The 27,850-nt window shown below is 37.2% G+C and overlaps 2 protein-coding genes and 2 long non-coding RNA genes across 4 annotated transcripts; 1 reads left to right on the forward strand and 3 right to left on the reverse strand.

Moving 5' to 3' along the window:
* The first annotated feature begins 2,677 nt into the window (after window positions 1-2,677).
* Window positions 2,678-3,654, forward strand: LOC130998677 (uncharacterized). The gene is made up of 2 exons (XM_057924091.1): window positions 2,678-3,172; window positions 3,418-3,654. The coding sequence occupies exons 1-2, from the start codon at window positions 2,678-2,680 to the stop codon at window positions 3,652-3,654; spliced, it is 732 nt and encodes a 243-aa protein (XP_057780074.1).
* Window positions 3,655-18,116: 14,462 nt separating this feature from the next.
* LOC130999158 (uncharacterized) lies at window positions 18,117-19,703 on the reverse strand. Its single transcript, XR_009093429.1, has 3 exons — window positions 19,470-19,703; window positions 18,659-18,722; window positions 18,117-18,307 (listed from the first exon to the last, which is right to left on the reverse strand). It is a non-coding gene; the product is annotated as an uncharacterized LOC130999158 (long non-coding RNA).
* Window positions 19,704-23,367: 3,664 nt separating this feature from the next.
* LOC130998679 (uncharacterized) lies at window positions 23,368-24,224 on the reverse strand. The gene is made up of 2 exons (XM_057924092.1): window positions 23,463-24,224; window positions 23,368-23,373 (listed from the first exon to the last, which is right to left on the reverse strand). The coding sequence occupies exons 1-2, from the start codon at window positions 24,222-24,224 to the stop codon at window positions 23,368-23,370; spliced, it is 768 nt and encodes a 255-aa protein (XP_057780075.1).
* Window positions 24,225-25,647: 1,423 nt separating this feature from the next.
* LOC130999157 (uncharacterized) lies at window positions 25,648-27,046 on the reverse strand. The gene is made up of 2 exons (XR_009093428.1): window positions 26,974-27,046; window positions 25,648-26,229 (listed from the first exon to the last, which is right to left on the reverse strand). It is a non-coding gene; the product is annotated as an uncharacterized LOC130999157 (long non-coding RNA).
* Between the last annotated feature and the right edge of the window lie 804 nt (window positions 27,047-27,850).

A 27,850-nucleotide genomic window follows, 5' to 3' on the forward strand; every position in this document is an offset into this window, starting at 1 on the left:
CCTTGTTTTTGGAACAACTGTGAATGGGGATAGGGAAAGTGATGTTAGGGAGAGAAAGTAGGGATTAGCTTAATGAGAAAGCTAAGACTTTGAAGATGAAGGATGGCAGAATACTTTGGAATTTATTAACTAAAGTAGGGGCAGTGCTTAGTCAGAAAGGTATAAAGTTAAAGGATGGCAGAATACTTTGGAATTTATTAACTAAAGTAGGGGCAGTGCTTAGTCAGAAAGGTATAAAGTTAGGTGGAGCAGAAGAAAGAAGTGTAGTGCTTAGTCAAGAAGGTATAAAGTTAGGTGGAGCAGAAGAAAGAAGTGTAGTGGTAGGGTTCCACATTTTCTTTTCTTTGTACTAGTTGTTGGTCTAATTAGGAATATATGAATGAGATTTGGTTGTGAGTAAAAGGTTGTAAAGCTTGGAAATGATGGAAATAATTAAATAAAATGAATCAAGTGGGTGGACGTGGAATGAACAAATTAAGAAAACAAGTGGTTAAGATATGAAGTCAATTTTAAATAAACTCATGATTTCATTTAAAAAAAAATCACAATTAAAATCATTGAGGTAAAACACTTTATAAAACTTAATATTCCATTTAAAGGGAATTTCATGACTTCATGCCCACTAAAAAAAAAATCCATGTGGCTCATATAAATATGCTCAAACCACTAATTAAACTTGTGCACCATATTTATAAAGATCCTTTAAATCTCAAATGGATTTAAATAACAATAAGAATTAAGCACATCAAAACACATATATAACAATTAAATCACATCAGATAAATAAAACAAGTTTTATTATTAATGGATGCTGAACCCTAATTATTAATAATTAAGCCTTTAATCAGTGATTAAAAGCCTATAATCCTTAATAAAAAGTCGGGGCATTACAAATAAAATGTTTATGAGACAACTATGTCAACAAGATCAAAAAATCTGATAAGAAGCGAAAGTCTTTAATAACATATATAGGGTGTATAAGAGGAACCCTAGATATGTTACCATGCAGCGTTGGGTGTAGATTTCTTTGAGGGAAATATCACAAACGAACAATACTAAAAGAAGGCAAGTAGATCTGCCTATCTACTCCATAAGACAGATAAAGTACAATGATCTTCACCAAGGATCCTTACCACATCACTTCGCATAAGGAAAGTACTACGAAGCACTCACACTGTTACTTTGAGTAAAAAGAGATCTTCCCGAGAGTGTGTACATAGTAACAAACCATTTGTATGTAGAAACACACAAAGGTCTCAAGTGTTAACCACACTACCACTAGATCAACACGCACACAACTCATTTGTTCTTCAAGTTGTTTTTCTGTTGATGTTTTTATTATTACTTGTTACCAATATTTTAAAAATCCTTTGAGGCGTAGGAACTGAGGCGCGCTTTAGTTCCAATCCTTGGAAACTCGCATCTGAGGCGCCGCGGCGCCTCAGTTGGTTGAATAGAAACTTGCGCCTCAGTTAACTGAGGCGCTTTGAGGCGGTGCATACGAACGTGCTCGTTTGAAGCGTGCGCTCAGTTAGAATCTGATTTTTCAGCCCAATTTGAATGGGCTTTATCAATTTTAACCTAATTACTCATAAGCTTTATTAATTTAGGCCCAATTTATAGTAAATCCCTATATATTATTATTAATTAATACCTAATAGTCTGGAAGACAAAGAGTCACGTAAACACTACAACAAGAATCAGAACATCGCTTCATCTCTTCACTACAACTCGCCAGTGTCCCTTGGTCTGTTCTGCTTCAGCGATTCAACTTCAACCTTCCATTCACAGTACTTCTTCAACAAAAGGTAAAGTTCTCACTTCTTAGTTCTACTTTCTAAAATCTTAATCTCTGATTGTGCTTGCCTCAAATTCTGCTTAAACACAAAACTCTACTCTATAACATCCTGAAATCTTAATCTCTGGTTATGCTTGCATCATGCAAATCCTGCTTCACACCTTATTCTACTTGAATCTGCTACACATAATATAATACAAAAAATTCTTTTTTTTAGATTATGATTCATGTAACCTGCTCCATACAAAATTATGTTACAAACTTACAATTTTATATATTCCCGTTATGCTGTTCTCTCAAATCTTAACTGTATTATTAATTATTATTATTTCGTTATGGTATTTGAAGCCTTCGAATCTTCAAGATGAGTGCCCCACAATTAAAGGACCCTGCATGAAATTATGCAATTCCAATAGAAGTGCCGACAGAAGGTGCCAAGAAAGGATACAAATATTTGAAGTGCAAATTTTGTAACAAGGAAATCAGGGGGAGGGGGGGAGTTAAGAGAGTCAAGGATCATTTGGATTGCAATCACAAGAATGTGGCTCCCTAGTCACGTGTACCTGATGATGTTAAGAACTCAATGAAGGAATATTTGAGAACATTTGAGGAATTAAAACACACCAAACAAGGAGAATTCGATGATGCGGTAGATGGTGGAGCCTATTTTGGTGTTGATCTGTCGTTCTTAGCCGGCGTGGAGAGAGGTAGCAGGGGCCCTATGGATCGATTTTTTGCTAGTGAGTTAGAAGATGACAAAGTAGTCCCTCCAAGTGCAACAGCTAAAGAGCCCATAGTCGAGTTTGTCTAGATATTGGGAGGTTCTTCTTTGAGAACGCAATCCCATTTAATTGCGTTAGAAGTCCATCGTTCATTAGTATGGTGCGCTCAATTGGGGATTACGATCGAGGGGTGAAGCTTCCATCAATGCACGAGATGAGAACTTGGATCCTCAAAGAAGAAGTAAAGACGACATCTGCCATTGTCGATGAGATCAAAGCAACTTGGAAGCACATGAGAGTTTCATTGTTGTCGGATGGTTGGTCAGACATGAGAAATAAAAGTCTGATCAATTTTCTCGTTAACAATCAATATGGAATAGTGTTTCTGAAAACTATGGATGCAAGTGACGTTGTGAAAAATGCCCAAAAGTTGTTTGAGTTACTTGATGAAGTTGTTGAAGAAATCAGAGAGGAGCATATTGTGCACGTGATAACAGATAATGCAGCCACATACAAAGTAGCCGGACGTTTGTTAATGGAGAAGATGACTAGCTTATATTGGACTCCATGTGCAGCCCATTGCATTAATCTAATGCTTGAACAGATCGGCGAACTGCCACAACACAAGAATGCTTTACTTAAAGCAAAGAGGGTGACTAATTACATCCACAACCATAGTGGATTTTGAGCTTAACAAGAAAGTTTTCTAAGAAAGATCTTCTCCGACCAGCTGCCACTCAATTCGTGACTGCCTATCTTACATTGGAGAGCATGTATGAGTTGAAACAGTCGCTGCAGTAGATGTTCGTTTCGAAAGATTGGACAGGATGTGCGTGGGCAAAAAATGATGAAGGAAAGGCTGTGAGAAAAATTATCATGAGTGATAATTCATTTTAGGCTAGTGTGGTTTATTCTATTAAGACCACAAAGCCTCTTGTGAATGTGTTGAGAGTGGTTGACGCTGAAAGGGCACCGGTGATGGGATTTATCTACGCTGCTATGGATGAAGCCAAAGAAAAGATAGCCAAGAACTTGAATGACGAAGTAGGTGCCTACAAGGAGATTTGGAATATCATCGATGATAAGTGGGAGAAGCAATTGCACTGTGACCTCACGCAACTGCTTATTATTTGAATCCGCAATTTAGATGGAGTGAGAATGTTTCCGAGCATGCGGAGATTAAAAAGGGGCTGTTTAATTGTATGGAGAGGATGATCAAGGATAACGACATTTATTTGAAGGTTGATGTCCAACTTGACGAGTACAAAACCAAGAGAGGGTTATTTGGCTCGAGAGCATCTATGTCAACATACACATCTCGTGCACCTGGTTAGCAGTTAGTTTATCAATTAATTATTAATTAGTTATCTTAACTACCTTATTTGTGCTTAATCTAATCATTATATTATATTCAACAGTTGATTGGTGGGAACATTTTGGAGATGAAGTTCCCCATCTTAAAGCATTTGCAAAGAGAATTCTTAGGCTTACTTGCTCGACCTCGGCTTGTGAACGTAACTGGAGTACATTCAATCAAGTGCATACAAAGAAAATGAATCGTCAAAGCACATTGTCCCTCAACAAGTTAGTGTACATTATGTACAATAAACGCTTGATGCACAGACATTCAAAGAGGTAATTAAGAAAGGAGAAGGACGATCATTTGGTTGTTGAAGACGTAGCTTCTGATGATGAGTGGATACCCAATCCAAATGACGAAGATGATATTGATGTCGATGATGTTAACTCTGATGATATTGAGGCACATTATATGGATGAGGGGACAAGTTCTTCCATACCAAGAAAGAAAGGAAGAAGTGAAGTATCAAAGAAAGGTACTGGTGGACGTCGCCAACCACCAAATAATTCCTGCGGAATTACCAAAATAAATTAGTAAAATGGTAAGTAGGGTCGATCCCACAGAGAGCAGTTAAAACTCATTCAAATCCCTAAATCTATAAAAACGGTGATGCCACCACGCCTTAAATTTAAGAGGAGTTAATTAAACTAAGAATGCATAATTAAATCAAATAAAATATGCTTGAAGTAAATATATGAAAAGGGTAATTCGGCTCAAATAAATCCACTCTAATTCAACTCTGATCCTCGACGCAATAATTAATCAATCTCTATCAACCAACCAGTTATAGGATACCGTGAAACGCAACGGACGTACCCCAATTCCTACTTACGGTGTCGATAAACAGCTGGAGACGCCAGACCTGCTTATTTCCCTTATTAAAATATAACCTAGCTGGAGACGCCAGACCTAGATTTAATATTCTAATAGCATTAAGATGAAGGAACCCAATTTATATCAATTATCCTAGAGACGCTAGTAATAATTAATATACCAATTAATTCCCCCTACGAACACGGTAGTTGTATTACTAATTAGTCCAATTCCAACAATTACGGATTGGCAGGAAGTAATTGACTGTAATCCAATTAAACTTAAGTTGATCAGGCTTAAATAAAATCAGAATTATCTTGGAACCTAGGAATTAATCGGAATCAATAGGAATCAATTTTAAACCAATTAGGTCTCACATATTATTAAATTAGAGTTTCATTACTATCGCCGAATTAAAGGTTTAGCTACTCATGATCAAACTAAACACAATAAAATAAATAAAGATGAACATAGAACAATAAAATAAATTGCAAGAAAATAAAAGTCACCGCTCTTGAATTAAAGAAAACCTTCTGCCTCTTATTCCAACTCCAGCCGCAATATCAAATTCAAAACAAAAATAATTAAACTAGAATTCTAAAACAAAATCGAAGGAAACAAAAGCAATATTCTAAAAACTCCTTAATTGTCTTAAACAAAAGTCAACTTAAAATTCCTAACACACTACTAACTTGCGGCTCCAAATTTAAGAGAAAAAACAAAATTAAAACCTTACTCCAAAAGCAATAATGATGTCCCCTAATTAATCTCCTAATCCCCCTATTATACTAAAAAGTGGCGGCTGGAAGGAGTCCTATATGCTAAGGGAATTAATCCCTAGAGAAGCCGCAAAAGGAGTCCACAAAAATTGGGTTTTCGGCTCCCACAACAAATTAGGCCCAAAATAATTAAAATAAGAGTTTTGGGCTTAATTAAATCTAGACAATTAATTCCAAGCCCAATCTCTAAACTCTTCCAAAAATCCATGCTAATCTTCATCAATTCTCGACTTTCACCGATGTCTTCCATCCACGAGCATCCATCTTCAATCCCTCTAATTCCTGCGCCAAAACATCACAAATCATGTAAAATTATATAAAATTGTGGCGAAACACACACTAGACTAAATAGCTAAAATACACACATCAAATCCCCTCACACTTAGATCATATTTGTCCTCAAGTATGACGTGAAAGAAGAATTTAATGGAGAAAATTAGCCACTAGAGACAACTTCTTCCCTCTACACGACACAGAAGAACTCTAAAAGCAAAGAACGAAGTAACGGACACAACAACCAACTGGAAAAGGAACAGAAAAAATGAGGACACTACAACGGCAAACTCAACGGAAAATTGCAGCCAAAGAATCATCAAACACCAGCAACAAAACCTACTGCCAAATCAAACCATGTAACTCACAATCAATCTTCAACTCTCAAATCAAGAAGAGGAAATATCAAACAAGTGTTTTTATTGTCTATCCAGTCCAAATTAAGCAACAACAAATTCCTCACAAGATTCACTCTTCTCTCAAAGATGTATTTTGGAAATTCACACTCAAGAAGGAAGATCCAATCAGTCGTGATATGTCGTGGTCACATAGTAACTCAAAAAGGACTTTTCTCATTGGTTGTAATGGGGCTAAGGACTATCAATGATGTAGGCAAGATCCTAGGGGTCCTAAGCTCAAACATTGAAGATCAAGTATTGTGCATATTAAAACCGAATCACATCCAAAAATACTAAGCACATGAGGAACAAACACTAACTCATCCTTGGGCAACAAGATCCTCTCAATCAACTGCATGCTCAACTAATTCAACTTGGTGCATTTTTTTTTTCTTTTTCTTCTTTTTTTTTCTTCTTTTTTTTCCTTTTTTTTTCTTTTTTTTTTCAGCACCTTTTATTCACATATTTCAAACCACATACAGAGATTTATTTCACGATTCAGCTCAATACAGAAAGAATTAGCCCATCCATCAACAACAGTCACTGACTTGGCCAAACAGATCGTCCCTCCACGGTTCAGAACAGTTTTCAGCATGGATTCTGTTTGGGCAGACAGATACAACTTCCTCTAGAATTCAAATGGGATGTAATTCAATTCAAACATGCACAATAAGGTCAAAGGGAGAGTCCAAAACAGGCCTTGGCTAATTATTTTAGTGACTAACAACAAGGAACATGGTCAAGGCTGCAAAGGGCTTACTAGGGGTGAATGCATAGGTAGGAAATCAAAAGCAAGCCAAAAGGGCTACCCTAGTGCCTTCTATCATGCATTACCAATGACGCACAACATATCATAACCTCATGAATAACAAACCACTCAAGAATAAAATAATAGAGGGTGCTCTACTCTAATAAGCTCAATTCTCACTTGTGTGTGGCTTTTTATTCATTGTTGCTCTTATTTGTCATTCCGAATATCATCCAACAAAACACAGAATTTTTCAATCACCATTTCTTAAGTCCCAAGCATCAAATCTTAAGTTCATCACACAATCCAATTCGGCAGCATGTTCATCACTAGCATTTCAACAATCCTAAGGCTAACAGATCACAAGACTCGACATAAAAACTGACTCAACAAAACACAAACTCAAAGACGCCCCCCTCACACTTAGATTTTGCTTGCCCTCAAGCAAACAAAATAAAGTATAAGTAAGGGACAACGAAGACATAGACGAAAACAAAACAGAAAAAACAACATAAGAACAAGCAAAATAAAACAAGACAAGGAAGGAAATCACCGTGTGCGCTGCCGCCTCATCTCCTATCGAATGGTGGCGCTCAAGTTCGCAATGCTCTCCTGTAAGGATGCCACTTTTTTTTTTTTTTTTTTTTTTTTTTTTTTTAAACTGAAACATAACAAAAATTAAAATTAAGGAAGGGAATTAAAACTGAAAGAAAAACTGAACGAAACGGAAATAAAGAAAAAGAAAAACAAAACGGGAGAAACAAAGGGAAATAAAATTGGGTTGCCTCCCGATAAGCGCCATTTTTTAACGTCGTCGGCTCGACTTCCAGCTTTGATCAAGAAACTTTCGGAGGTAGGAGTGAAATTTCTTCCACGTCTGCCACGGGTGATGTATCATAATACGGCTTCAATCGATGTCCATTGACAGTAAATGTCTTCGCCGTATCCAAACTGCGAATCTCAAATGCCCCGTTTGGGCAAACAGACTGTATGACGAATGGGCCAATCCACTTTGTCTTCAATTTCCCGGGCATCAATCGCAGCTTTGACTGGAACAACAACACTCTTTGGCCGACTTCAAATGTCTTTCCTTGCAAGTTCTTATCGTGCCACATCTTGGTGCGATCCTTATACCACATCGTGGTGTCATAAACTTCCAGATGAAGCTCATCCTCACACTTATCTTTTAAGTCGGGTGGTTCCACATCAAAATGCAGACTTCTGTCGCGTGGCTTCCGTTTGGGCAAACAGTCCGTATGTCCAGAACCTGCGAGTTTCGGGTCAGCATGAAGAAATTTATCCTGTTTGGGCAAACAGAACGTATTTCCAAAATCTGCCAATTTCGGGTGGGCATGAAGAGACTTGATAGATTCTTTGACTTCTTCATTGTTCATCCCACGAGCATCAAGACCAGTTGCTCTTTTGATCAAGGTCGGTTCCAACTTGTCCTGCACAGATTTAGTCTCAAGATGTTCTTGGACAAAAGGGTCAGTAACATTAGTGGCACAAGCAGTTTTAATAGCAGAAGGACTTTTCATGGTATCATCAATGTTGAAAGTGAACTTCTCTCCATGATAATCCAAACATATGGTACCACTATAAACATCAATGACTGCCCTAGTGGTCCTTAAGAAAGGACGACCTAACAGAACACCGGCTGACTCTTTCGACTGCATACCACTCATTTTCACCACATAGAAGTCAGCGGGATAAACAAAATCATGCACCTTTACAAGAACATTCTCTAGAAGACCCTCAGGATGAACACGTGACCCATCAGCCAACTGAATCACCACCTTAGTAGCCACCAACTTCACACCAATTAGGTTATTATAAACAGCTAAGGGCATGACATTAATAGAAGCTCCTAGATCACACATAGCATGCTTAATCTTAGTATCACCGATGAAACATGGCAGAGAAAACATACCTGGATCCTTGCATTTGGGCGGCAACTCTTTTCGTATCACTGCTGACACGTTCTCGCCCATCACAATCTTTCCAGATTTCTTAGACTTTCCATCGATGAAGTCCTTCAAAAACTTGCTCAGATGAGGGAGTTTGAGTGCTTGGAGGAAAGGAAGATTAATCTTCAACTTTCCAAATATCTTCATGAAGTCATTGATCTCTTCCTCAGGCTTCTTCCTTGCTAACCTTCTTGGGAAAGGTACTGGTGGCACAAACTTAGGATCGCGGAGGCTCAGTATTGGTTCCTCCTTGGTCGAATCATCTTCAACACTTTCTCGTTCTGCCTTCCTTCCTTTCTGCACAGCTTCGGACTCACCGTCCTGTTTGGGCAAACGAGATGTATTTCCAGATTGACCTCCAGTGAGCACTAGTTCTTCAGAATCGTTCTATTTGGGCAAACAGTTGCTCTCGCCAGATTCGCCTTCTCGAACTTTTTCCACTTTCTTGATTGGTGGTTCATCAAATTCTTTGCCACTTCTCAAGGTGATCCAGTTCACACTTTCCTGAGGATTCACTTGGACTTGCGATGGCAATTTTCCTTGATGGCCCTTGAGTTGATTTATGGATGTTGCGAGCTGAGACACTTGACGAGCCAACCCTTCGATCTGAACCCTTTGCTCTGCTTGAGACTGTTGGAGTTTTAACACCACTTCATTGGTTGTTTGCAAATTATTTTGCAACAATTGTTGTGAGCCAATCAACTCTCTCATCATCTCTTCAAGAGCTTTTCCTTGATTTTCTTGTGGAGGTGGTGGTGCTTGTTGGAATCCTCTTTGATGAGGTGGTCTATAGCTCTGCTGCTGCTGCACTTGATTGCCTTGGTCTCTCCAACGATCATTAGGGTGATCTCTCCACGGCGCATTGTAGTTGCTCAAGTAGGGGTCCCGTTTGGGCAAAGGGGGCAGTGGATCAGAACAACTGTAAAAGTTGTGAGAAGAATTCACTTGGGCTTGAAGATCTTCGTCGCCCCCGGTGCATTGCAAGCTTGTATGGCCAAAGCTACCACACGCTCCACATGGCTTTTCTGTCGGTTGTCCAGCAGTTGCAACTTTCTCCACCACAGTACTTAGCATTCTCTCTAACTTCCCCATCCTTTCTTCGAACTTATTCTCAAAATCCGACGAACTAGCTTGAGCAGCTTTCTTGAGCAGTTGGATGCGTGGCTCCTCATACTCTCTCGTTGCTTCCACCAAGCAGTTGGATGCGTGGCTCCTCATACTCCAGGAATAGCTTTTTCATCTCGACCCATGAAGTGATAGAATAGGGTGAAAGACTCGCGAACCAAGAGTTCGCCTCTGCTGTCATGGTGAAGGGAAAGGCAGCTAGTCTGAAGTGTTCCTCCGTAACTCCAGTGGGGCGTTTCTGGACTTTGCAGATCTTGATGAATTCGCTCAGGAAATTATATGGATCTTCTCCTTTCTTCCCGTAGTACTTAGGAAGAACATTAAGCAATCCAAGCTTAATTTCTATAGCAGTAGCGGCCGCCGGCATCCGGATCGGAGTTGGGGGGTCATCAGCTTCGTGGCTGGAGAGATCGCACAGTCTCGGATCGTCAGCCATGTCACTCTCAGTACTTGCAACCGAAATCGAGTCGGTTTCTTCTTCAAAGTCTGATTCTGTCTCTGAGTCGTGGTCTGTTTGGGCAAACAGAACCTCTTCGGCAGCTACAGAACCGGGCTTCTCCTCGACGAACTGTTCTTGTCGAACGAAAAGGTCAGCCTGCGAATCCAGCAAATCCAGTAGCTTCCTCGCCTTTGCCTCATTCCTTAACTTCTTCGTTGTCTTCTCAATTTCACTACCGTAGAGGAGGTTCGGCTTGGACGATCTGCTCATAAACAAAGAAAATAAAAAAAATAGACAAAGGGAAAAGAATTAATTAACACCGCTCCCCGGCAACGGAGCCAATTTGGTGGACGTCGCCAACCACCAAATAATTCCTGCGGAATTACCAAAATAAATTAGTAAAATGGTAAGCAGGGTCGATCCCACAGAGAGCAGTTAAAACTCATTCAAATCCCTAAATCTATAAAAACGGTGATGCCACCACGCCTTAAATTTAAGAGGAGTTAATTAAACTAAGAATGCAGAATTAAATCAAATAAAATATGCTTGAAGTAAATATATGAAAAGGGTAATTCGGCTCAAATAAATCCACTCTAATTCAACTCTGATCCTCGACGCAATAATTAATCAATCTCTATCAACCAACCAGTTATAGGATACCGTGAAACGCAACGGACGTACCCCAATTCCTACTTACGGTGTCGATAAACAGCTGGAGACGCCAGACCTGCTTATTTCCCTTATTAAAATATAACATAGCTGGAGACGCCAGACCTAGATTTAATATTCTAATAGCATTAAGATGAAGGAACCCAATTTATATCAATTATCCTAGAGACGCTAGTAATAATTAATATACCAATTAATTCCCCCTACGAACACGGTAGTTGTATCACTAATTAGTCCAATTCCAACAATTACGGATTGGCAGGAAGTAATTGACTGTAATCCAATTAAACTTAAGTTGATCAGGCTTAAATAAAATCAGAATTATCTTGGAACCTAGGAATTAATCGGAATCAATAGGAATCAATTTTAAACCAATTAGGTCTCACAGATTATTAAATTAGAGTTTCATTATTATCGCCGAATTAAAGGTTTAGCTACTCATGATCAAACTAAACACAATAAAATAAATAAAGATGAACATAGAACAATAAAATAAATTGCAAGAAAATAAAAGTCACCGCTCTTGAATTAAAGAAAACCGTCTGCCTCTTATTCCAACTCCAGCCGCAATATCAAATTCAAAACAAAATAATTAAACTAGAATTCTAAAACAAAATCGAAGGAAACAAAAGCAATATTCTAAAAACTCCTTAATTGTCTTAAACAAAAGTCAACTTAAAATTCCTAACACACTACTAACTTGCGGCTCCAAATTTAAGAGAAAAAACAAAATTAAAACCTTACTCCAAAAGCAATAATGATGTCCCCTAATTAATCTCCTAATCCCCCTATTATACTAAAAAGTGGCGGCTGGAAGGAGTCCTATATGCTAAGGGAATTAATCCCTAGAGAAGCCGCAAAAGGAGTCCACAAAAATTGGGTTTTCGGCTCCCACAACAAATTAGGCCCAAAATAATTAAAATAAGAGTTTTGGGCTTAATTAAATCTAGACAATTAATTCCAAGCCCAATCTCTAAACTCTTCCAAAAATCCATGCTAATCTTCATCAATTCTCGACTTTCACCGATATCTTCCATCCACGAGCATCCATCTTCAATCCCTTTAATTCCTGTGCCAAAACATCACAAATCATGTAAAATTATATAAAATCATGGCGAAACACACACTAGACTAAATAGCTAAAATACAGACATCAGGTACTTTTAGAAGTTAGTTACTTTTAGAAATCAGAGAGGAGCATGTTGTGCACGTGATAACAGATAATGCAGCCACATACAAAGCAGCCGGACGTTTGTTAATGGAGAAGATGACTAGCTTATATTGGACTCCGTGTGCAGCCCATTTCATTAATCTAATGCTTGAAAAGATCGGCGAACTGCCACAACACAATAATGCTTTACTTAAAGCAAAGAGGGTGACTAATTATACATCCACAACCATAGTGGATTTTGAGCTTAACAAGAAAGTTTTCTAAGAAAGATCTTCTCCGACCAGCTACCACTCAATTCGTGACTGCCTATCTTACATTGGAGAGCATGTATGAGTTGAAACAGTCGCTGCAGTAGATGTTCGTTTCGAAAGATTGGACAGGATGTGCGTGGGCAAAAAATGATGAAGGAAAGGCTGTGAGAAAAATTATCATGAGTGATAATTCATTTTGGGCTAGTGTGGTTTATTCTATTAAGACCACAAAGCCTCTTGTGGATGTGTTGAGAGTGGTTGACGGTGAAAGGGCACCGGTGATGGGATTTATCTACGCTGCTATGGATGAAGCCAAAGAAAAGATAGCCAAGAACTTGAATGACGAAGTAGGTGCCTACAAGGAGATTTGGAATATCATCGATGATAAGTGGGAGAAGCAATTGCACTGTGACCTCACGCAACTGCTTATTATTTGAATCCGCAATTTAGATGGAGTGAGAATGTTTCCGAGCATGCGGAGATTAAAAAGGGGCTGTTTAATTGTATGGAGAGGATGATCAAGGATAACGACACTTAAAGTTGATGTCCAACTTGACGAGTACAAAACCAAGAGAGGGTTATTTGGCTCGAGAGCATCTATGTCAACATACACATCTCGTGCACCTGGTTAGCAGATAGTTTATCAATTAATTATTAATTAGTTATCTTAACTACCTTATTTGTGCTTAATCTAATCATTATATTATATTCAACAATTGATTGGTGGGAACATTTTGGAGATGAAGTTTCCCATCTCAAAGCATTTGCAAAGAGAATTCTTAGGCTTACTTGCTCGACCTCGGCTTGTGAACGTAACTGGAGTACATTCAATCAAGTGCATACAAAGAAAAGGAATCGTCAAAGCACATTGTCCCTCAACAAGTTAGTGTACATTATGTACAATAAACGCTTGAAGCACAGACATTCAAAGAGGTAATTAAGAAATGAGAAGGACGATCCTTTGGTTGTTGAAGACGTAGCTTCTGATGATGAGTGGATAGTCAATCCAAATGACGAAGTTGATATTGATGCCGATGATGTTAACTCCGATGATATTGAGGCACATTATATGGATGAGGGGACAAGTTCTTCCATACCAAGAAAGAGAGGAAGAAGTGAAGTATCAAAGAAAGGTACTTTTAGAAGTTAGTTTTAATCAAAAGTTATTGTAAGTTCTAATTATTTACTTATTTATATTGATATGTTTAAATGTAGGAAAAGGAAAATAACAACTTAACAGTCATAAAACTTTTGATTAAAACTAACTTCTAAAAGTACATTATAAATAAGTAAATAATTAGAACTTACAATAACTTTTGATTAAAACTAACTTCTAAAAGTACCTTTCTTTGATACTTCACTTCTTCCTCTCTTTCTTGGTATGGAAGAACTTGTCCCCTCATCCATATAATGTGCCTCAATATCATCGGAGTTAACATCATCGACATTAATATCAACTTCGTCATTTGGATTGGCTATCCACTCATCATCAGAAGCTACGTCTTCAACAACCAAAGGATCGTCCTTCTCTTTTCTTAATTACCTCTTTGAATGTCTGTGCTTCAAGCGTTTATTGTACATAATGTACACTAACTTGTTGAGGGACAATGTGCTTTGACGATTCCTTTTCTTTGTATGCACTTGATTGAATGTACTCCAATTACGTTCACAAGTCGAGGTCGAGCAAGTAAGCCTAAGAATTCTCTTTGCAAATGCTTTGAGATGGGGAACTTCATCTCCAAAATGTTCCCATCAATCAACTGTAGAATATAATATAATGATTAGATTAAGCACAAATAAGGTAGTTAAGATAACTAATTAATAATTAATTGATAAACTAACTGCAAACCAGGTGCACGAGATGTGTATGTTGACATAGATGCTCTCGAGCCAAATAACCCTCTCTTGGTTTTGTACTCGTCAAGTTGGACATCAACCTTCAAATAAGTGTCGTTATCCTTGATCATCCTCTCCATACAATTAAACAGCCCCTTTTTAATCTCCGCATGCTCAGAAACATTCTCACTCCATCTAAATTGCGGATTCAAATAATAAGCAGTTGCGTGAGGTCACAGTGCAATTGCTTCTCCCACTTATCATCGATGATATTCCAAATCTCCTTGTAGGCACCTACTTCGTCATTCAAGTTCTTGGCTATCTTTTCTTTGGCTTCATCCATAGCAGCGTAGATAAATCCCATCACCGGTGCCCTTTCACCGTCAACCACTCTCAACACATTCACAAGAGGCTTTGTGGTCTTAATAGAATAAACCACACTAGCCCAATGACTAGAGAGCCACATTCTTGTGATTGCAAGCCAAATGATCCTTGACTCTCTTAACTCCCCCCTCCCCCTGATTTCCTTGTTACAAAATTTGCACTTCAAATATTTGTATCCTTTCTTTGCACCTTCTGCCGGCACTTCCATTGGAATTGCATAATTTCATGCAGGGTCCTTTAATTGTGGGCCACTCATCTTGAAGATTCGAAGGCTTCAAATACCATAACGAAATAATAATAATTAATAATACAGTTAAGATTTGAGAGAACTGCATAACGGGAATATATAAAATTGTAAGTTTGTAACATAATTTTGTATGGAGCAGGTTACATGAATCATAATCTAAAAAAAAGAATTTTTTGTATTATATTATGTGTAGCAGATTCAAGTAGAATAAGGTGTGAAGCAGGATTTGCATGATGCAAGCATAACCAGAGATTAAGATTTCAGGATGTTATAGAGTAGAGTTTTGTGTTTAAGCAGAATTTGAGGCAAGCACAATCAGAGATTAAGATTTTAGAAAGTAGAACTAAGAAGTGAGAACTTTACCTTTTGTTGAAGAAGTACTGTGAATGTTCCGCTTTGCCCGATGATCGTTTCTTGGCTATTATTATTTTATCATACAACGATTAATCTTAAACATGCTCCTATGAATTTAACAGCTGCACATAGGTGTTAGGAATTACTTACTTGTGAAGCGGATGTAGAGGTCGTTGATGATCGTGTCGAAAGACTCCAGTTCTGATCTTCTCGACTGTATCCCGCTCAACTTTCACCGTTGGATGGACAACGTTCTATGAAAGTCCCAAGCTAGAAATCTCCCTACGTTTCCTGCGCCTCCTTTGCTCTCAAAAACCCTAATAATTATCAGTGTGTATTTCCTGAGAGCTGACAACTGTATTTTATAATACAGATTAAAGGGAGGGGGCGCCAGTTTCTATGCAGGGGCGATTTCTAGCCCTACTTGGGCTAGGAGACATTGGGCCAGTCCAGGGACCAGATACAAGGAATAAAGATGGGCCTCAAATAAATTAATTTATCTATGGTCAGCCCAAACCATAATTAATTTATAAATATCAGTTCATTCCACTAGAGAACCGATATTGACTTACCCCTTTATTGCCGGCATTTGAGTCGGGGCTTGTATTTAGACTTATTAAATCCTCGTATTTAAAATATCCGACATCTATTAATTAATTAGAGCTCTGACAGCCTTAATTAATTAATCTCTTTGTAATCCTTAAGCAGTACCACTCAAACCTTATTATTGCGCCTGAACTTAATCAACCTGCAGGGTTTAACGCAATAAACATTATTGAGCTCCTTAAGGGGATGTTATTAACCTCTATCGGATATGAGTACTAATACAGATAATCAAATATCATATGTTAACCGCTATCACCCAAGATACAGAGTACTCAAGTTACTATATAACTCTCACCCATAGTAAGTCAAAGTGGTAAACGAATCAACATATATATCTGAAATCTTATTAGTATTAAGATCATATAAGTTATCGAGATCTTGATTCTTCACTTAAGTCAGATAGAAGAATACATCTCACTGTGGTCCTATCAATATGTTATGACGTACCAGTATAGATAAGTAATCAAGACAAACTACTTCCATCTATACCGCAGCCTAAACCAATAACTTGTCCTAGAGTTATTTCGGCTGTGATTATATTATATCTCTTAAGGTTATTCCAATTATATGGTCTTCTGTGATCTACAACACACCATATAATCTACTTATATAGAGATAAAGAACATACATATGCAATCATGAACCCAATCATATAGGAGATAAAATAGTGAACACATGAGGAATCATTGTATACAAGCATAAAACGTTCTTGCTTTCAGTATACAAATCCAACAATCTCCCACTTATACTAAAGCAAAACTTTTAGTATACAATGTATCTAAATACTAACTATTACTACAAACACTTCACTTCTTCTCCCACTTATACTGAAAATTTTTCTCTAAGTGGGTGGCATCAACCGCAATCCCATCCCTCGAGCATGCTTCTCGTAGGCCTTTTGCGGCAAGCTCTTCATGAAAGGGTCAGCTAAGTTCTCCAATGTATCAATCTTCTCAACTAGCACATCTCCTCTGCTTATGATTTCTCGTATGATGTGGTACTTTATCTCTATGTGTTTGGTCGCCTTGTGGCTCCTGGGTTCCTTAGAATTTGCCACTGCACCCGAGTTATCACAATAAATTATGATACTCTTAGGCAAATTAGGGACCACTCCTAGATCCAAGAGGTAGTTCCGGAACCATACAGCCTCCTTAGCAGCTTCAGAAGCAGCTACATATTCGGCTTCCATGGTGGAGTCTGCAATACATTTCTGCTTTGCACTCCGCCATGATACGGCTCCACCTCCCAAGGTAAACACATAGCCAGAGGTAGATCTCTTCTCATCCCGGTCATCCTGGAAATCTGAATCGGTGTAACCCAAAGGAGATAGACTATCTGATTGGTAAACTAGCCTATAATCTCGAGTCCTCTTCAGGTACTTGAGAATATGCTTTACCGCAGTCCAGTGTCCTGGTCGAAGGTTCGATTGATATCTTGCAACCATGCCAACGACATAGCAAATATCAGGTCTCGTGCAAAGCATCGCATACATGAGGCTACCTACGGCGGAAGCATAAGGTACCTTCCTCATTTCCTCAACCTCACTGGGTGTCTTAGGACACATGTCCTTAGACAGAAGAATGCCATGTCTGAAGGGTAGCAAGCCTTTCTTGGCATTTTGCATGCTAAAACGAGCAATCACAGTATCAATGTAGGACGCTTGAGATAAGCTCAACATCCTTTTCTGGCGATCACGAACAATGTAACACCCTAATCTAATAAAAGGAGTTAAATATAAAATTTAAATAAATATTTAATGCGGAAGTCTTTTAAAACTCACTTTTAAAATAAATATTTTCGAAAATAATTTTAAGAAAAAGAAATCTTTAAATAAAATTGGTTTTTAAAGCACTTTTAAAACGATTTATAAGATATCAAAATTTTCAATAATGTATTCAAATATAAATCTTGATTTTTAAATCATAAATTTAACAACTTTATTTTCAAAGCACGACATGAAGATGTCAGAAAAATAATTAACTAATTAATAAAACTTGTACTAAGGAAAAACTCTAAATATAAAATAATATCTTTTTAGCAGCGGAAAATATAACAAAATAAAATCTTTATATAATTAAAAATTATGTATGTATCCATGTATATATTTTCGTAAAGATATAAATTCTTAAATAAATATTTGAAATGAATTTAAATATAAATTAAACAAGTCATGACATTTAAAATAATATAACAACATTTATTTAAATAAATCACACACAAATCTCAAATAGTATAGAATTTCAGAGTTTACATAACCAAAAGATATCACATGAAATAACATAATATGTTTTAAGAAACATTTATCTTTAAATAGATTCGACGCGCTCATTCGACTCTCCACGCGCCTCCATTATCAATCACCTGAAACTGTTGAATATGGGATGAGCATACAGGGTACACTCAGTGTGGAAACATGCAATAGTTGTCCATGTTAATAAAATGGTAACACATATTGTCATAACGTAACATAAATTCCATACGCACTGTGGCAATCCAAGGACTTTAATGTCCCGGACCCTATATATGGGCCCCTGGCGACAATATAATGGTTGCAACCCTATAACATGAAATCGCATTGTGGCATACCAAGGACGGTGAAGTCCTGGACCAATTATGCTGGCCCCTAGCGATAAATATTTTTACAACACATACGGTAAACACATAATATTAAAATGGACAAATATTAACCACGTGCATGTACTGAAATAAATCCCACACCTGTAACTTGAACTTTGAAATTTAACTGCAAGAATTTAAAGTTCACGTCCTAATCGCGCCGCACCTAGTCAGATAAATTCAAATAATAAACATAAGGCCTAATTAAACTTAAAAATAATAATAATAATAGTTTAAATCTTAAGAGTTTATTATAATAAAATCATTGGTCTAATAAATTATAAAAGAATTTTTCTTATAATAATATTTGAGCTCAATATTTAATTAAAACTAAGTTAATAATGTAAATCGAAATATAAAAATTTAATGTTATCCTTTTGAATAAATGTATGCAAATGCAGTCCATAAAAAAAATAAGTAGATTTAAGCCCAAACATTTAATAAAATTAAGCCTCAATTTAAAGCCCATAAAAAAAAAAAAAACACCCATTCTAACTCATCATGTATGAGGCCCATGCCATATCTCCACCCTAATTTAAATCACACACACAACTCCACACTTCACAACCTCACGCAGCTCACCAAAATTCACAACTCACGCAGCCCTTCTATTTCCCTTCTCCCTCTCTCCCTCGGTCTCCCCCTGCCACCGCCACCAGTCCGGCGGCCATCAACATAGGGGACGTCGATGTCGCGCTTCACCGGCTGTCCAGCATCCGCTCACCAACAATTCCCTTCCCTTCTATTTTTAGTTTCTTTTTCATGTATTTAGCAATATATATAAAATTACAGAAAAATAGATGTATGCATGATTGGATTTTGAAAACAAAATTCTGTTGTAAAGTTTTGATTTTTGGCAGAAATGAGAAACCATGAATGAAAAAGAAACTTTGCAAAAATAATTAAAATTTACCAGCTGGGATTCGTAGGAAGAATCTGCAGACTTTAGTTAAATGAACAGATGAAGAGGTGAGTTAGGGATGAGGAATTGAGGTTTAAATAGATTGATTTCGTCAAAGATTTGAATGTGAAAGAAATCAAAAATTTGCTGCTTGTGAAGAAAAAAAAATCAAATCTTACGGAAAGTGAAATGGTGAAGGCGTTGAATGAATAATGGGAGTTTGAAGTTGAATTTGATTTGGCTGATCTTATAGAAAAAAAAAATGGGCTGGATAAAGTCAAATAGCAAAAATATATGCTAACTAAATTCTGGAAATGAAACGTGTATGGACATATTACGTGGCTGAAGTATCAAGAAATTTGTGAGATGATATATGAAAATATTTATGGATCTGAAGAATCATGTTGAATTCAATCAGGCCCAACACGTAAAATTATATAAATATTTTATCTAAGGCCCAAATTCATATTAAAAGAATATTTGGAAAAATAAATTTCTATTTCTATAGATATAATTTATAGTTCAAAGTCACATCTAACTAGGGGCGTGATTAGATAATTCATGACATAGACTAAAATTGTAAATAACCTCACAATTTAAATATAAAATGCTTCAAAATAATTTAAATATGAAATAATTTAAAACAAAAATTTAAATGAATTATTTGGTTTCGGGCTGTCACAACCCTACCCACTTAAATAAAATTTCGTCCTCGAAATTTAACTTACTTGGTTCTAACTGGGGATATCGAGCTAGAATTTCTTCTTCACGTTCCCAAGTAGCTTCATCAGATCCGTGCCTAGTCCATTGAATTTTGACTAAGGGTATTTCTTTACCTCGCAAGACCTTTACTTTTCGATCTAATATAACACTTGGCTTTTCTTCGTATGTAAGATCCTTGTTGATTTGGAGATTTTCATAATGGATGATGTGACTAGGATCGTGCAGATACTTTCGCAACATGGAGACGTGAAACACATTGTGCACTGCTGACAATTCTGGTGTTAAAGCTAGACGATAGGCAACATCACCTATGCGTTCTAGGATTTCAAACGGTCCAATAAATCGAGGTCTCAATTTTCCTTTCTTTCCGAATCGTAGAACTCCTTTCATTGGTGCTACTTTGATAAATACTTTTTCACCAACCTCGAAATATAACTCCTTTCTTCTGCGATCTGCATAAGATTTCTGTCGATCCTGCGCCATTTTAATCCTCTCCCTTATCTTCTCAATGACCTCAACCGTCTTCTCAATGATTTCCGGACCTAACACTTTTCGTTCACCAACTTCGTCCCAATATAATGGCGATCTACACTTTCTTCCATATAATGCCTCATACGGAGCCATTCTAAGAGTTGTTTGAAAACTGTTGTTGTATGCAAACTCGATTAATGGTAGATGAGTTTCCCAAGTGCCTCCAATATCCATGATACTAGTCCGCAACATGTCTTCCAAAATTTGTATAGTCCTTTCGGATTGTCCGTCTGTTTGAGGATGATATGCTGTTGAAAAATTAAGCTTAGTTCCCATAGCTGCGTGTAAGCTTTTCCAGAATCTGGATGTAAATCTTGGATCTCGATCAGAGACAATAGATACTGGCACTCCATGTAGTCTAACCACCTCTTTAACATACAGTCTCGCCAATTGGTCCATTGAGTATGTCATTTTTACTGGAATGAAGTGTGCGGACTTAGTGAGTCGATCTACAACTACCCAAACTGCATCGTGTCCATGTGTTGTTCTTGGAAGTCTCACCACGAAGTCCATCGTAATGTGTTCCCATTTCCATTCGGGTATCTCCAATGGATTTAGCAATCCCGACGGTCGTTGATGTTCAGCTTTCACTTGTTGACATGTCATACATCTTCCAACATACTCAGCTATTGACCTCTTCATTCCTCTCCACCAAAATATATTTCGAAGATCTTTGTACATCTTGGTGCTTCCTGGGTGTGCTGTGTAAGTCGTGCAGTGTGCCTCATCCAAAATTTCTCTTAGCAATTCTTTATCCTTAGGGACGCAAATTCTCCCTGCATATGTAAGTGTTCCATCACTTGCCAATGAGAAGCTTGTATTATTGTCTTTTAACCCCTTACTTTTCATTTTCTGGAGGAAGTTGTTGGTCTCCTGCGCTTTTCTAATACGATCACGCAATGTAGGTTTAACAACTAGTGCTGCAAGCGTAGCCTCTGGGGTATTTGGACTAACCACCTCGAGATTCATCCTTTCAAATTCTTTTATCAAGGTTTCTTGTTGAGTTATCATTGAGGCTAGTTGTCCTTCTCCTTTTCTGCTAAGTGCATCGGCCACCACATTAGCCTTTCCAGGGTGATACTGTATGGTACAATCATAATCCTTCACGAGTTCTAGCCACCTTCTTTGCCTCATATTCAACTCTTTTTGCGTGAAGAAATATTTCAAACTCTTATGATCTGTGAAGATCTCACATTTTCCCCCATACAAGTAATGTCTCCAAATCTTTAGCGCGTGCACTACGGCTGCTAGCTCCAAATCATGCGTAGGGTAGTTATGTTCGTGCGTCTTCAACTGCCTTGACGCGTAAGCGATAACCTTTCCTTTCTGCATTAAAACACATCCCAGACCTTGCTTCGAGGCGTCGGTATAGATGACGAAATTTCCTGATTCATCGGGTATGGTCAACACTGGTGCTGTTGTTAACCTTCTTTTCAATTCCTGAAAACTCTGCTCGCATTGATCAGTCCACTTGAACACGACTCCTTTTCTGGTTAATTGTGTCATTGAGCCTGCTATCCTTGAAAATCCCTCGATGAATCTTCTATAATAACCAGCGAGCCCTAAGAAACTTCTCACTTCACTGGCGTTGGTAGGTGCCTTCCAGTTATTTACAGCTTCCACCTTCGCTGGGTCCACCTTAATTCCTTTAGCACTCACCACATGACCGAGAAAGACAACTTGATCTAGCCAAAATTCACACTTCTTAAATTTGGCGTAGAGTTTCTCATTTCGTAAGGTTTCCAAAGTGATTCTGAGATGTTCTTCGTGTTGCGCTTTGTCCTTAGAATATATCAGTATGTCATCAATGAATACTATGACAAACTTATCCAAATAAGGGTGGAAAACGCGGTTCATCAAATCCATAAATACCGCAGGGGCGTTTGTTAAACCAAAAGGCATGACTACGAATTCGTAATGGCCATATCTCGTTCGAAAAGCCGTCTTTGGTATATCACCTTCCTTTATTTTGAGTTGGTGATAACCCGACCTCAAATCGATTTTTGAAAACACTCCTGCTCCTTTCAACTGATCGAATAAATCCTCTATCCTTGGCAGAGGATACTTGTTCTTGATGGTGAGTTGATTGAGTTCTCGATAGTCGATACACATCCGCATTGTTCCGTCTTTCTTCTTGACAAACAAGACTGGCGCTCCCCAGGGTGATACACTTGGTCGAATAAACCCTAGGTCCAAAAGTTCTTGCAATTGTGTCTTCAATTCTTCCAATTCCTTTGGTGCCATTCTATACGGTGCTTTTGAAACAGGTGCTACTCCAGGTAACAAATCGATCGTAAACTCTACTTGCCTATCAGGTGGTATTCCAGGTAGATTTTCGGGGAAAACATCGGGGAATTCGCATACTACTGGAACATTTTCAAGGGTGAGTTCATCATTTTCTTTGCCTACTATGCTCACCAAATAAGCGTTGCAGCCTCCTTTATTCAATATCTTCATCGCCTTCATAGCAGATATCACCATGGGCATTTTCCTTAACTTTGATCCTTGAATAGCAACTTCTTTCTCCCCTGGTATTTTGAACACGACTTCTCTTTCGCGGCACTTAATTGTTGCATGGTTTTGACTTAACCAATCCATCCCCAGAATCACATCGAAATCGTGCATTTCGATAAGGTATAGGTCAGCTTCAAGCTTTCTATTCCTAAAATTCAAGGAAATTTTTCTAGCAATCCTATTAGTCTTAATGGATTCTCCAGAGGGAATACTTATGTTCAAGTCTAAGTTCTCTACCTCCCAAATGATCTTATTCTTTTGACAAAACTTAGGGGAAATAAATGAGTGTGAAGCTCCAGAATCAAATAGAACAACAGCAGGTGTTCCTGATATAATTAACGTACCCGTCATTGTGTTGCCATCCTCAACTTCTTCTTGTTGTGTTAAGGAAAAGAAACGGGCATTTCCTTTTCTTTCTGGCTCTTTGCCACTTCCTTTGTTTAGCCCAACGTTCATTCTCCCTTCGGGCACATTCCGCTTGTTCTTAGGACAAGTACTCACTGTATGTCCCGGTTCATGGCAAAAGAAGCAAACTCCTTTTCCCCACAGACACTCTCCATTGTGGAACTTTCCACACTTCTGACATTGTGGTTTGGTTACTTGTGTGTTTGCACTGGTGTTACTGCCAAATTTCGACCTCTTATCTTGGAAGTTTCCTCCACTTTGGTTAGGATTTTCCCATTTCCTCTTCATTGGTTGATTTGTCGATTTTGATGTAGGATGGTTTGTTCCAAGAGCCGTGCCCACTTCTTCCGCTCGCTTAACCAGGTCGCTGAAATCGTCAATCACATGTGCAGCCATAATTCCTTTGATGTCAATTCTTAACCCTTTTCTGAACCTAGCGATCATCTTATCTTCTGTATCAACTAGGTGTGGAGCAAAACGGGCCAACTCATTGAATTTCCTTTCATACTCCTCTATAGTCATATTCCCTTGTTTCAACTCAAAGAACTCGGTCTCCTTCTTTTCTCTGAATGAGAGGGGAAAGTATTTATTCATTACCACATCCTTGAAATTTTTCCAATTTAGAACATTGCGATCTTCCTCTCCCAACAAGCGATAGAAATGTTTCCACCATTGTCGAGCGTCCTCTTTGAGTTGAAAAACAGCGCATGAAACTTTCTGCTCATCACTACAGTTGATGTGAGTGAAGATACGTTCGAGCTCTTCCAACCACTCTTCGGCTGCTAGTGGTCCATCACGTCCATTGAATCGTGGTGGATTATAGTTCCGAAATCGCTCTACAGCTTGATCTATCGTGTTAGAGGTTCGGTTTAGGTCGGTTTGGGTAGCCTGAGTTTGGTCCTGCTGTTGGACAAAACCCTGTAAAGCGCTCAAGAATTGACTCATGAAGTCTCCTCCATTTGTTGGATGAGTTCGTCCTGCTTCTGCTTCGTGATTAGTATTTGAACTCTTGGCGTTGTGGGACTGTGCGCGTGTATTCCTCATTGTTCTATATTCAAAGGCACTATCAATTTCTATTCTACACTCGCTTGAGAGAATGATACTAAAAGAAAATTCTAGGTTATTCGTAATTCGAGGACTATGTTCAAAAAATAAATTTTCGTGAATCATACTTTAACATCATGAACTGAAATAATTTCTGAAATAAATTCATTGCTGCAATTAATCTTCAACATAATAACTTGTATACTGAACTTTCTCATAATAACTTGAACTTTCTGATAACAACTTCAATTATTGCAGCAAATTTAACATAAATTCGGAATATAAACAGTTTATACTCATCCCCTTGAAAACTTTTAAAATAACTTTTACCTTGATGTCGGAGCACGTAGAGGTCGAATGGATTTGTCATACTTGACTTGAAAACATTTTAAGAAAATTTTTATTTTGCAGAGTCTAAGAAAATTTTTTATTTTGCAGAGTCTACAGGAAAGTAGACCTGCTCTGATACCATGCTGTAACACCCTAATCTAATAAAAGGAGTTAAATATAAAATTTAAATAAATATTTAATGCGGAAGTCTTTTAAAACTCACTTTTAAAATAAATATTTTCGAAAATAATTTTAAGAAAAAGAAATCTTTAAATAAAATTGGTTTTTAAAGCACTTTTAAAACGATTTATAAGATATCAAAATTTTCAATAATGTATTCAAATATAAATCTTGATTTTTAAATCATAAATTTAACAACTTTATTTTCAAAGCACGACATGAAGATGTCAGAAAAATAATTAACTAATTAATAAAACTTGTACTAAGGAAAAACTCTAAATATAAAATAATATCTTTTTAGCAGCGGAAAATATAACAAAATAAAATCTTTATATAATTAAAAATTATGTATGTATCCATGTATATATTTTCGTAAAGATATAAATTCTTAAATAAATATTTGAAATGAATTTAAATATAAATTAAACAAGTCATGACATTTAAAATAATATAACAACATTTATTTAAATAAATCACACACAAATCTCAAATAGTATAGAATTTCAGAGTTTACATAACCAAAAGATATCACATGAAATAACATAATGTGTTTTAAGAAACATTTATCTTTAAATAGATTCGACGCGCTCATTCGACTCTCCACGCGCCTCCATTATCAATCACCTGAAACTGTTGAATATGGGATGAGCATACAGGGTACACTCAGTGTGGAAACATGCAATAGTTGTCCATGTTAATAAAATGGTAACACATATTGTCATAACGTAACATAAATTCCATACGCACTGTGGCAATCCAAGGACTTTAATGTCCCGGACCCTATATATGGGCCCCTGGCGACAATATAATGGTTGCAACCCTGTAACATGAAATCGCATTGTGGCATACCAAGGACGGTGAAGTCCTGGACCAATTATGCTGGCCCCTAGCGATAAATATTTTTACAACACATACGGTAAACACATAATATTAAAATGGACAAATATTAACCACGTGCATGTACTGAAATAAATCCCACACCTGTAACTTGAACTTTGAAATTTAACTGCAAGAATTTAAAGTTCACGTCCTAATCGCGCCGCACCTAGTCAGATAAATTCAAATAATAAACATAAGGCCTAATTAAACTTAAAAATAATAATAATAATAGTTTAAATCTTAAGAGTTTATTATAATAAAATCATTGGTCTAATAAATTATAAAAGAATTTTTCTTATAATAATATTTGAGCTCAATATTTAATTAAAACTAAGTTAATAATGTAAATCGAAATATAAAAATTTAATGTTATCCTTTGAATAAATGTATGCAAATGCAGTCCATAAAAAAAATAAGTAGATTTAAGCCCAAACATTTAATAAAATTAAGCCTCAATTTAAAGCCCATAAAAAAAAAAAACACCCATTCTAACTCATCATGTAGGAGGCCCATGCCATATCTCCACCCTAATTTAAATCACACACACAACTCCACACTTCACAACCTCACGCAGCTCACCAAAATTCACAACTCACGCAGCCCTTCTATTTCCCTTCTCCCTCTCTCCCTCGGTCTCCCCCTGCCACCGCCACCAGTCCGGCGGCCATCAACATAGGGGACGTCGATGTCGCGCTTCACCGGCTGTCCAGCATCCGCTCACCAACAATTCCCTTCCCTTCTATTTTTAGTTTCTTTTTCATGTATTTAGCAATATATATAAAATTACAGAAAAATAGATGTATGCATGATTGGATTTTGAAAACAAAATTCTGTTGTAAAGTTTTGATTTTTGGCAGAAATGAGAAACCATGAATGAAAAAGAAACTTTGCAAAAATAATTAAAATTTACCAGCTGGGATTCGTAGGAAGAATCTGCATATTTTAGTTAAATGAACAGATGAAGAGGTGAGTTAGGGATGAGGATTTGAGGTTTAAATAGATTGATTTCGTCAAAGATTTGAATGTGAAAGAAATCAAAAATTTGCTGCTTGTGAAGAAAAAAAAATCAAATCTTACGGAAAGTGAAATGGTGAAGGCGTTGAATGAATAATGGGAGTTTGAAGTTGAATTTGATTTGGCTGATCTTATAGAAAAAAAAAATGGGCTGGATAAAGTCAAATAGCAAAAATATATGCTAACTAAATTCTGGAAATGAAACGTGTATGGACATATTACGTGGCTGAAGTATCAAGAAATTTGTGAGATGATATATGAAAATATTTATGGATCTGAAGAATCATGTTGAATTCAATCAGGCCCAACACGTAAAATTATATAAATATTTTATCTAAGGCCCAAATTCATATTAAAAGAATATTTGGAAAAATAAATTTCTATTTCTATAGATATAATTTATAGTTCAAAGTCACATCTAACTAGGGGCGTGATTAGATAATTCATGACATAGACTAAAATTGTAAATAACCTCACAATTTAAATATAAAATGCTTCAAAATAATTTAAATATGAAATAATTTAAAACAAAAATTTAAATGAATTATTTGGTTTCGGGCTGTCACAAACAACCTTGATCCCCAGGATGTACGCTGCATCTCCTAAGTCCTTCATTTGAAACTGTTCGGATAACCACTTCTTTATGTCCGATAATAGCTCAACATTGTTTCCAATGAGGAGGATATCATCTACATAAAGTGCAAGGAAAACCACGTCGCCATTGGCATCTAAACGGTACACGCAACTTTCGTTTTCACAACGAGTAAATCCAT

This window comes from Salvia miltiorrhiza, chromosome 8, assembly GCF_028751815.1.
Source record: "Salvia miltiorrhiza cultivar Shanhuang (shh) chromosome 8, IMPLAD_Smil_shh, whole genome shotgun sequence".
Taxonomy (NCBI): Eukaryota; Viridiplantae; Streptophyta; class Magnoliopsida; order Lamiales; family Lamiaceae; genus Salvia; species Salvia miltiorrhiza.